At 35.1% G+C, this 13,095-nt stretch overlaps 1 protein-coding gene across 1 annotated transcript in view; it reads right to left on the minus strand.

Moving 5' to 3' along the window:
- The window catches only part of LOC149542170 (uncharacterized), a 90,803-nt gene that overhangs the window by 36,747 nt on the left and 40,961 nt on the right, over positions 1-13,095 (minus strand). Inside the window, exon 2 of the mRNA XM_089797194.1 lies at positions 3,412-3,491. Within this exon, the coding sequence (XP_089653320.1) occupies positions 3,412-3,491 (80 nt within the window). The remainder of the gene's footprint in view (positions 1-3,411; positions 3,492-13,095) is intronic.

The following is a 13,095-nucleotide window of genomic DNA, read 5'->3' on the forward strand; positions in this document are numbered from 1 at the left end:
TTTGACCTTTGGATCCAAGGATTTTTTCATCCCTAAATTGAATCATGAGCTCTCCCTATTGTATCCTCTTACCGTATCCTCTGGATATAAACTGACTACAAAAGAGAAAACTGGGGTACAAATCTTTGGACTGCATAGCCCCATTTCTCACACCAACAGTGCATACAAATCATGTAGCCATTAGGAACCTAATGAACAGACCTGTTTTAAACTCCTACAATTTGTATATGATTGAATAAAGTGAATATAGCACTAGTTCAATTCTCTCTCCTCTGTTGATAATTTAGCCAAGAGTCGATTAAAATATAATTAATAATTTTAACTAATGATCATTAGCATAGTTGAACTATATGACTGATGGATATTTATTGAGTTTAGCCATAACCCGTAATGAATTTAAAGTAAATATTGTGAGGTAGGTGCATCAGGTAACCCTTATAATAACTCATCATTATAATATTCAATCTTCTGAGTACTTCAAAATTCGGTAATCTTTTATGTTCTCATAATAAGGATATATATATATATATATATATATATGTTGATTATAGCATTTTGGATGTACTATTGATTTTGCAAATCAAATTAATTATAAACTTGGGTGGTGGAGGATGATATATCTTTAGAATTGGGTCAATTCATGATCCAATTTTGAAAGTAAATAGTAGAACTTCATGTTTAAGAAAAAGTGATTATTTAATGCTTGGGTGAACCATCAGAAGTGTTCTTTTTTAGATGAATGTTAAAAAACTTGTATTTATTAGTCTTCTATGTAAAATACCTTATTGCTTTTCAATCACATTATTAGTGAAACATTAAAAGTCAATTGACTATGTAGTCACTTGCATTGAAATGGCCATCAGTTAAAGAAGATAAAATTAAGTGTAAACCTATCAGTGAGATTTCAAGATGTTATTCAACTACTGGGACAATTAAGCTTACAAGTCCAAATTTGACATATCATGATGCCCCTGATTCTTTATAAATAGGCAAGGCCATTTTGTATGAGCTTCTGAGCACAAGTTCTGGCCTTTAGGATTTGGTTGCCATTCTCATGCTAGAAGAAAATAATATTAGTTGACTAAATTGTTATTAACAGCTAATCAAACTATTTAGTTAAGTAGATTCAGGTGATTAGATAAACTCTCCAGTCTCCATGTATGCTTATTGAATTCATCTATTTATTGAATGATTATAACTAATTGATAGAAGGATGATTGAGATACTGAATAAAAACTAATTGGTTGCTACTTAAGATTTTATGGAGATTAAAACAGACAAAGAAAAAGTTCACCTTAGAATAAATTGAGCTATAGCACTAGTAAGTTTTTGGCATTCATTGCATAGAAGGTGATACCCTCCCACAGCACTCTAAATTTAGTGTTAAAAAATTAATGTTAACTAGTGCTCATAATTCACCAAATATTAATCGGTAAATCTAGTACTTAGAACCAATGAAAGGATTTGCTTGCTCCCTGAGGCTTTGGGCCAAATTCGGAAACAATCCTGAATGACAGCAACCTCAATGCACTTCCATTAGGAAAGTGTAGTCTTCAGTGAATGTAGGACTTCGTTGCTGCTAATGAGTCAAGTCTCTGGCTGAAGCATTTTTCACAATCCCATATAGACTGATGAATGTTTATCCTTTTTGTGTAGAAGAATGTGTGCCATGTGGACACACTGATGCCTATCCTGTATGGATAGAAAAATACATATCCTATGTGGACAAATCAACTCCTATCCAGTATGGATAGAAAAATACATGTCCTATGTGAACAAATCAATTCCTATCCATTATGGATAGAAAAATACATATCCCGTACAGAGAAAAGAATACTTATTCATATGTATAGAAGAGCTGGTGTACTTGACTAAGTATCCAATAAAACCAAGTTTTGAAAATTTATATTTTGATGAGTTGCTTAAAATTAAATTATGGGTTTTTATTTAACGATCTAATTTTGGCCATTTCAATCCAACCATGCAAACGCACACACATCAAAAGTCCAAGTAGGGCATAAATGCACCTCTTGACACAAATAAATACTTATGACATTTTTAATTTTATGTGTCTGTGTGTGAGAACAAGATACAATGGCAGGAGCAGGGGATGGGTTGACCCCTGTAAGTCATCCTTGAGTGATTCACAGAAGAAGTCATCCTATGAAGATGATGAATGCCAATCTTATTTTTAATGCCTTCAATTCCATATTATTAACTCATACAATTCGTCATGTGGGAATGCCCTTGATTGCTCTTGTTGGTTGTCAAGCAAAGTAATGAGACTCGGACCCAGCTCAGACTCGGCAAGGATAACTCGACTCGTGACCCGGCTCAGACTCGCCTGTGACTTGGCAAAGTGAAAAAACCCTTCAAATTTAGGGATTTTTTTGGATTTAAATTAATTCCATGCACCCAATTATTGAATAAAGATTAAAGACACGATAACATCATAAAATAGAAGGTAATTTGATCACATACATAACATATATCAATTACGTAACTACAAAGGCAAAAAAAATAAAAATCAACCGAATCAAATGAGTCAGCCGAGCCACCTAGGCAAGTCAGCCAAGTCACCCTGCCGAGTCAGCCGAGTCAGGTGAGTCAGCCGAGTCAGCTCAGCTGACCCGCCGAGCCAGGGTCACGGGTCATTTTGACCCGGCTGAGGCAACTTGACTCACCGACTCAGACAACTCACCCGACTCGCAGCGAGTCTTGTTACTATGTTGTCAAGTGTAAGCCATACAAGTTTAGTCTTACAAGGTGGGTAAAGACTTCCTCAGCTGCAGGATAAAGCATCCTTTGCTAATCCTGACTAAAAGACATGATGTATTTTCACTTACCTCTTTTTACTTTTTACAATTAAATACTAAATCTAATCCTTTAAGCTATATCAGAATAGTAATTTGGTTGCTGAAAGCAACTCCGCTATTAAATAAAGATGTATGTCAGATGCTTCTGAGTAATTTGCTTTAAAGAGGACTTTTATCTCCATAAGTGCAAGTTCAACAGAGCAGCAGACATGGCCCTTGATCAGGTTGTTGATACTTATTTTACAGTTTTTCATTAGCAAAATGTAGCTCTTTTATCTTGAAAATAGTAAACTGAGAAATAACCTTTCAAAAAGCCTAACATTAGATGGCAAGAAGGTGTAAATATTAAGGAAGGCTGTTATTTAAGAACAATACATTTCGAATACTACTGAGTAATCCTTTGTGAGTAAGCCTCTTATCTCCAAATGTGTGGAAGTTGATCAGATCAGAAAACCCAATCAGTCAGAATGTTGATGGTTATTAATAATTATAGAGTCTTTAATCATCAAAATATATTCTTTTATCTTGAAAAGGAGAAAGTAAATTATATGGGAAACAAAAATTTGGATGCTTTGTAAATCTCTTATGAACTAACCTTTCACAAAGCCTGACATTAGATGGCAATAATGTGAAAACATAAGGAGTATGTTCCTTGCATTCAACACATCTTATGTTCTGTTCAAGGAAAGCAAAAGCATATGAGCAATCCATATTAGTATGGCCCAAAGCAAACATAACATGTAAAATTGCAGAAACGATTAATTCAGAATTCATTGCTCATTTATTTATTTTCTAGCTACAATAAAATCAACAGAAAAGTTAACGATACAATTCAGTTACAGATACAAAGTAATCAAAGGATAGTGTGCTACTCAGGAGATGGAATATCCATGCAGAAAGAAATCATCATTGCTTATATCTAAAGTAATCAGGGTTACCAGCAATGGGCACCTGAAGACTCGCATAATTCAGGGATTAATATCACTTCCTAGATATTATTTCTATCAAATTAATTACAAACATTTGAATGACTTATTACCGCAAAACAATATGTATCTCAATGAGTGAACTACAAATATCATTTAGGATTTTCCCTCCACCTCTCTCGCATTCTGTCTCATTCCACATATACATACACGTGCATCGATATGTATGTATTCATGCATGCATAATTATAGTGGTAAAATGAAATTGTTTGTAACTTTGTATGCTCCTATTGCAATGGATTGGAGGACTTAAAGGAAAGCTGCATTTAGTAATGGTTCCTGGCCAAAAATTTGGGGTAAGAGTCTCAAGATGTGCTGGACCCTTTTCACCCTTTCCAATATCCAAATGCAATGCTAAAATCTACAGCTATATTTTCCACTCCATACATTAAAATTAAGGTTCCCCAGAAAGTGTATCCTGCCAAATTCAGTGCTCAGAGATGCTCAAGATACATTTCCTTGCTGTCCCTGGCCAGCTTTTTCAACAGCTGTACCCGCTACAGTCCACAAGCGAGGAGCATTTCACAGTTTTGTGACAGTTTTGTAAACTACCACTGTACAGCTGTATGCTGTACCCAAGAGAGCAAACAACCAAAGGGGCAATTTGAAAGTGCTGCCAATTTTCATGTTGATTTAGGAAACCTCTAGCAGGCCTGGGGATAGCTGAAACTCTAAAAAATAATTTAGCTGTATTAACAATACACACAGAATATATAGAAATTTAAAAAGCTTTACCAAAAAAGAAAATTCATCTAATTATAGACAACTAAAAATAAAATAGAATAATAAAGCTTAAATGACCATTAACTAAGATGCTAAAATAATGAGCTAAAAATAGCTAGAATATAGGATACTAAAAATAGTCTAATACCCTCCCTTAATGGTCATTCTGTCAACTACACCAACTTACCCCCTAAACTTGACAAACTACACTGGACTGAGAGACTTGGTGAGAATATCTGCAGTCTGGTCCTCAGTGGGGACATACTGCAACATCACCGATCCATCTTCAACAAGCTAGCGGATGTAGTGACGATGAAGGTCAGCATGCCTTGTCCACTCATGGAAGACACCATTTTTGACTAACTTCATAACTCCCTCATTATCACAAGGGAGTAGGGTGGCCTTGAGGCATATGCATGTCTGCAAGGATGCATTGAAGCAAAACTACCTCACAAGTTGCCTTAACAGTACCCATATATTCAGCTGATGTAGAGGACAGTAATACTGCCTATTGCTTCTTGCTATTCAGTGTGACTGCACCTATGCCCAAACTGGAAACACACCCAGAAGTGAACTTTTTGTCGTCAACAGTTTTTGTCCGATCTAAGTTTGTAAAACCAATGAGTTGTGGACCTGTGCTTCTATCATACATAATGCCAAAATCAGGAGTTCTCTTCACTATCTCAGAAAACGCTTCGCTGCGACCCAATGTTCATTTTTGGGGGCTGTCATCAAGCGATAAATTTAGCTCGCAGAATAACCAATGTCAAGTCTAGTGACAGTGAGATAGATGAGGATGCACACTAGTTGCCTGAATGCCGACTAATCCACCACAAGTTAATTTGATTTAGCTGAAAATTTCAGCTCTTTCTCCATAGGCGTAGATGCTAATTTGCAATCATGCATGCATAATCTATCCAGCAAGCTTTTGGCATACTTCGACTAAGAAAAGAAGATGGAGGTATCTTTCTGCCAAACTTCTACACCAAGACAATAATGGAGAAGTCCCAAATCTGTCATGTCAAACGTTTGGAACAAATGCTGTTGGAGCTGCTAGACAAAATGTGTTGCACTAACAGTAATGATCAGATCATCAGCATAGATGACAAGAATAAGGTTCTCACAAGTAGAATGCTTGGCATACAGATTAGAATCAAAAGGACTGCACTAAAACTCTTGATCAATCAAGTATTTATCAATCTTGATGTACCATTCACAAGGTGCAAATATTTATCAATCTTAGTGTACCATGCACAAGGAGTTTGTTTAACGCCATGGAGAGCTTTTATCAATTTGCAAACTTGGTGGTCTTTATCAGCAACTTGAAAACCTAGAGGTTGAGTCATGTAGAACTCTTCCTAAAACTCACCATTGAGGAAAGCATTCTTGACATCCATCTGATGGATTCACCATTCAAACTCAACTGAAAGTGCAAGGACAAGATGAATGGTACTCATTTTGGCGATAGGAGAAAGGTCTCGCTATAATCAATGCCCTCCTATGGAAACCCCTCAGCTACAAACCATGTCTTGTACATATCAAGTGTACCATCAGCCTTATACTTGACCTTATACACCCATTTGCAGCCAATCTAGGCTTCTTCCCTAGTAGAAGATCTAACAACACCCAAGTATTGTTTTTCATGAGACTCTAATATTCAACTGCCACGGCTTGTTTCCACTTTGGTATGCCCTTAACCTCTGAAAATGTCTAAGACCCAAAAATACTGTGAATATTGGTCATACAAGCAAAATTGATTGTGCTACACTACTTACTCTTATCCCTTGTAGATCTACCCTCAACAAGCTCATCAACATGAAGATCACAAATGGTCTTGGCCCACCACTTAGGCCGAAGAGTAGAAGAACCAACATCCACTATAGGAGGAACAACATCACCTAGAATGGTTGGTTGTGGAGCTTGAATATCCTACAGAGGGGCGGGTGACATAATGTCATCTAAATCCCTCCCATCAAAGGAACCAAATGGAAGACGAACATTTCTATCTAAACATTTGTGGCTCAAAATTGGAGAAGGTTGGAATGAACCTTGTTCTTCATCAAACACCACATCTCGACTAAATATCAAACCATCGTTATCTACATTGATTAGTCGATAAGCCTTATGTGTATCATTGTACACCATAAACATCAATTTTTGAGTCTTAGCATACAATTTGATGTGCTTGGCAACAAGAATCCAAACATAACTTGTAGAGCCAAAAATCTTCTAATGACCAATTTTGGGGTTTTGCCCAGACCAAGCTTCTTCGAGGGTTATCTTTTTAAAGGCATGTATGAGAGACTAATTCAAAAGATAAACTACAGTATAGACCGCCTCTTCCCAAAACTTCTTTGGAACATTTCTATGTTCCAACCTATATCAAGCCATCTCAGTGACTATAACATTCCTATGGTCAATAACGTCATTCTGCAGTGGATTGTGAGGTGTTAATGTTGACGCTTAATCCCATGTATTGCACAAAAGTTGGAGAACTCAAAAGAACAAAATTCTCCACCATTGTCAAACCAAAGAGTAACTATCTAATAACCTAACTCTTTTTCCACTAAGGCCTTGAACTTCTGAAAATGTTGAACACCTCTGATTTTAAATTGTTAAAGACTAAATGAACGAAAAACCAAAACGAGTATTGCATTAACAATGAACTCTTAAATAGAGTTTAAAAACACTAATTATAGTGTGAAGGACAAAAAGATTGCCTTTATAAAGACGTCTATAAATAGAACTGAACGAGAAAACTAAAAAGAAAGCCTAAATGACCATTAACTAGAACTAGCTAAATAAAGCTAGGTATTAAAAATATTCTAATACCCTCCCTTAATGTTGATTCTATCAACTACCCTACTGAAGACAATACATGTCTTGTCGTCACAAATACATCAAAACATTTTATTACTACTAAGACCCTCCCTGGATCTGCGAAATGTTAATGACCAAGTATAGCCAAAAAAAAATGGAGAAGTTGATCCCCTTCTTCAGGATAATTTGCTTGTGTGAGAGTAGAGTCTATCATGGACTCTTCTACTAACCCTCCTAGAATCGACAAAACCGTCAACCAAAAATCATCATAAAATTATCCAATCTGATGTTGGATAATGGAACTATTCTTCCCTAGAAACAAAGATTCATTGAGAAGAGTTGTAGAACCCTCCAAACTATTGTATATGATCGAAATGTCCCAAAACGGACTGCAAAACACCATGATTTGAAGAGTATAAAACATTGTTGTTTTAGAGAAAAAACTATAAAAACCCTAAAATGACCTCCCACGTGAACTTCGCGTATCACAAATCAGAAAAAATTTTAAGGAGAAAAAATCAACAAAAACCAAACATGATTTTGAGATGAAAAATCAATCAAATGCGGATCAAAGAATACGCATCTCTGAATATGATTCTCCATATTTGAGGAAAAATTTAGTAAAACTCAATTTAATTTTTTAAGGAAAAGTTAAGAAAACCCATCTGAATTTTTTAAGGGAGAAATTATGATCCATCAGAATATATTTTAGGCAAAAAATATTAAAAGCCTTTCTACTAGTGGCACTGAGGTGTACTTGTGTTCTTGTTTGACACTTACACTCAAAAGGCCACCTATTCAGAAGAGGAACTATCATGACTTCCAAATTGTTGCTTCCATCTATCCTGTTGCAGAAGTTTTGCAAAGATTAGAGAATGTCAGGGCAACACTAGTAGAAGTGATATTGAGTGTCTCTACGAAGTGATTGTAGATCAAGGCAGGCTTTTCAAAGTAATCACTACCATATCTTCCTCCTCCATCTTGCATACAATAGCCTCTAATTGGTCACGTAGATTCTTGATATTCTGTAAATGTGCTTGGAGAGTTGTTTGCTCATCCATCATGATAGAAAACAACAAATTCTTCAGAAAGAAAGTGTGACTCTTGTCAAACATCTCATAAAGATCCTTTGAGATGTCCTGCATCTCTTCAACTGCAACTGAAAGTTTGATCAACATGACAGCTTCATCAATACATTCATCCATTTATCTTGATATGTCTGAACTTGCATAGGACGTGCTTCTGTACCCAAAACAATATTTTCAAGACAACAATATTCAAATATTGTCATCATGCGTTGCTTCCAGGTGTTGTAATTGCGGCCATTAAACCACTCACTACCTTCCAACATAATGTTGGTTAAAGATACCATCACAAAAAGAGGTTGCTGGTCAACCCAATGAAGGTATAAAAAATTGAGACAAACGTTGCAGTAATTGCAAAATGGAACACAATGTTTTCCAAACATGAATTATAGAAAAAATAACTTTCCAGAAAACTTTCTTTGATACCATCAAAATGTTAAAGACTGAATGTACGAAAAAAACAAAATGAATATTGCATTGACAATGAACTCTTAAATAGAGTTCATAGACACTAATTATAGTGTGTAACAAAAAAGCGAGGTTATTTTAATAAAGATAGTGTCTATAAATAAAATTGAAAGAGCAAACTAAAAAGAAAGCCTGAATGACCATTAACTGGGACTAGCTAAATATAGCAAGGTATTAAAAAAAATTAAAATATTCTAATATGAATGCTAAAGAAAATTCACCCACATTTTCTCGCTGAAATCATCAAAAAAGTAGAAAATATTGGCATTCAATGATCGATGGTTTGTTCACAGGTCCACAAATATCTGGATGAACCAATTGTAAGACCTTAGATGCCCACTAAGCGTCATCATCTAAAAATGGAGTTCAATTCTACTTCCTAGCCTAACATGCTCATAAAACTCCATGATTTGTGGTTGAATGGTTGTTTAAAAACATAAAATAAATTTTAAAAATATATATATAAAAATATAATTTTGGGGGGAGGCAGGGCCATCACCCCCCCACCTCCCAACACCATGGCCGGCGCCAATGATAGTTGTCGCAGGCCCTACGACAGCAGGGAAGGGCCGCACGGCTATTTATAAGGCCAGTGGCTTATTACATGTAGAGGGTGTTGATTTAAATCAAATTTTTAAATCATAAATTTTATTATTATTTAATAATAATTTTTTTTATTAATTAATAAAAATTTATTAACAAGTTTATTTTTTATATTGATATATAATATTTTATTAATAAGATATTAATATTACTTTATTATTATTTAATTATATTAATTTAAATATTAATGCATTTAAATATGGTTAATTTTTAATTCATGAAATTATTGATAATTTTATTAATTATTAATGACTAATAATTATTGAGATATCAATATAATTATTTATGTAGTTATTAATTAATTTAATTAATTGTAAATTAATTAAGTTTAATTGATAATTAAAGTTATTCAATGGAGTTTTAATTTATTTAATTATCAATAATACTGATTTTAATAAAATTGTAAATTATTTTATTTGAAAATCGATATGTATTATTTAATAATTTAAAAAAATAATTACCTTTGATTATTTTTGGAAAGAGACTTAAATTGAACTAGGGTAATAATACTTTTTATTCAAATATAGGAAATGGGTCAAACTATAAGGATTAAGATGTAATATCTTAAGCTCGAAACTTATATTGAAAACAGAAATTGAAACCTTACTGTTTAACTCAACCATGTGTTTTCAAACAAACCAAAACATGAAACTTACATCCTTGTTACCTATTCGTTGTCTGTGTTTTTGGGTTGGATTGACTAAATTGTTGACCAATTTAGGACGTCTACCAAAGGCTTGGGAGTTATGTGAGTGTGGTATTATGCTGACTCAATCTTGATTATTTTTACTTAACCATGGTAATGTGATGGTATGCTCTATGATGAGTGTGTTTATATTATTGGTTATTGTCTTCAATGTCTTTGTGGGGATAGCGAGATTTATGAGATGTTTGACTTAACCATTTTGAGTCTTCGATCAATATATTTGGGATGCTTTCTAGTTGCTCATAGAGAACTGATGTGATTATTGTGAATTATCTTTTGATGCTTTCCAATAACTTGTATAGGAGTGAGGTGATTTTATATGATTATTCAATTTGTGATTTTATGAGCCTAGGGTAGGTTATCTACATGTAATCTTGGGAAGTGGCTTGCAATGGGGGCTAGGTCCCTCAGTGGCTACCAAGGTAACCCATTGTAAGTTGTTTAATAAGTGAAAACATTACACTAAATGGGAATAAAATGAACCTAATAAGAGTCTTTGTATGTTCTCGCCCATGCCTCGAGTGCTAGTATAAACTAGGATGGGAGTAGAGAGAACGCTTGGTTGCAACCTTGCATCCGTAGTATGCCTTGTCAGTACGAGAGGACACTAGTGGCTGCATAGGGATCACTAAGGGGCCAGGGTCTTGAGAGACTACCAGGGTAACTCTAGCGTGATTCGTGCGATAACACTTACCCGCTTACATAGTAGGTTTCCTACGTGTCTTTGTGCACCTTTGGGTCTAGATGTCGATCTATCGTGGAACCCTTGAGTTAGAATACTTTTAAGATTTCCTGGACTTAGAGAGTACTTTTGATATGTGGTTTGATATCCTGTTTGGTACTTGAGACTATATCCTCGGTGCGATGGGAGTGGGCCATTTAGGTTCCACACGGTCGGGTGGTAGTTCTTTTTACTCTTACCATTGAGATCCGTCCATGCTACCATGGTTGGAGCTTCCTTGTCTGCATTTCCTTTCATTCTATCTTTATATCATTGTGATGGATAGTTATATTTTATGATGGATGGATATATCATATATGGTGGATGGTTTCATTTATTTTATTGTATTTTGTATCATGGATCCGAGGAGGAGGATGTATTTCTATTTCTACATATGTATATTCCTTTAGCCTTTCATACCCTATGACATTTACAGTGGATGATTGAGCATTCTGAATTTCATTTGCCAACAAGCATTCAGAACAAATGTATATTATTTAAATGGACATTGGACTCTTTAATTATTCTTTCATATGGATGTGTTATTTATTAGACTTAGTATTAATTAAAAATTAAATGTGACTCAACGTCTTGGGATCCTTAAGAAATGTAACCTGATATGTATGATTATAGTTGATTGTATGTTATTGCTTCCACTACTATGTCTTTGATGTGTATGATTTATCTTTCTTGTTCAAAAAAAAAAATGTTGGCAAACTTAGTAAAACTTTAAGTTAATTCTTTTGGATCCCTTGGCAGGGCGTTACACATCAAATGCAAAGGCCTACAAAGATTTAGCAAAAGCTATACCTAAATCAATTAGAGACTCTAAAAACTCAGCCCATGTAACTCAACACTACCCACAAAATAACAATGCAGAACTCCAAACCCTATGTGTGTCCCAAAAAGCACTAAAATTTTAGAAATTTTTTAAAACAAACTCTAGATTGACCAGAGACAATATATAAAAAGGGACCAAGAAATCAGTCCCACACACAATCCATCTCCAAAAATTGCAGTGGATAACTGCAGATTTAGCAAAAAAATTGCAAAAAAAAGGAGCCAAATTCTCCCAAAAATGCTAGTTGAAAATGGCTCAACATAGCTCGGGTAGAAAACATGTTTCAGTATGTTTACACCTAGATGTCTGCTTGCGATCTTTTAAAAACATTGTACCATTCCACAAAAAAGAACAGAACAAAACACCCTCTTTAATAGCATGCAAAATCTGCAAAAAGAAATTTCAAATTATGGCTTCACACCAGCCCACAAAATTCCGCTCACAAAACAATCTTTAAGTTGGACCCAATCTGATACCATGAAACTCTAAAAAATAATGTATATAAAGTTTTAAAAAGCTTTAGCAATAAGCCAAATTCGTCTAATTATAGACGACTACAAATAAAATTGAATAGTAAAAGTTTCAATGACCATTAACTAAGGTTGATGAGAGTCAATTGGTCGTTAATGGGCCTAAGAGGGATCATCCTCTTCCGCTTGTGAAGGAAATTGTAATAGTTAGTTGGATTCCCTCGGATCCCGAATAGGTCAAGATTAATGTCGATGGTGCCTCAAAGAGGAGCCCAAGCCCATCTGGAATCGGGATTGTTGCAAGAAATGATGAAGGAAGCATCATTGCAATTGGGGCAAAGCGGGTGGCAGATGGTACAAATAATCAAGCAGAATATTTGGCAGTGGTTGAAGCAGTTCTCATGGATATCAAACTTGAGGTCCACAAGTTGCATCTTGAAGAGGACTTGCAGATCGTGGTCAACAGGATTCTCAAAGGGAAAATGGATACATGGTACCTGAATAGATTTGTCAGACAAATTGGAACACTGCTAGGGGAATTGGATGAATTTAGAATTTCCCATGTCTTGAGAGATGCCAACTCATTGGCTGATAAACTATCCAAGGTTGGGGTAACGAGACTATCACACAACAACCTGGAACTTTTTGAAGATTTTAGTACCATACGCCCAAAAGAGTTAGATTTGTAGCAGATCAAAAGATTTGGATTGATCACGTAGAGGCTTCATTCGAAAAGGTGGCAATAAATTCATTGTGTGGCAGATGTAATGAGCATCCCTCTAACTGCACAAAGGACGGCAAGTTAGGCAAGCAATAATGGTAATGATGGCACAACTTTTGAAGCGTGTTTTTTCTG

Source organism: Cupressus sempervirens, chromosome 8 (assembly GCF_028749045.1).
Source record: "Cupressus sempervirens isolate cs-2001-9-10 chromosome 8, ASM2874904v1, whole genome shotgun sequence".
NCBI classification, from domain to species: Eukaryota; Viridiplantae; Streptophyta; class Pinopsida; order Cupressales; family Cupressaceae; genus Cupressus; species Cupressus sempervirens.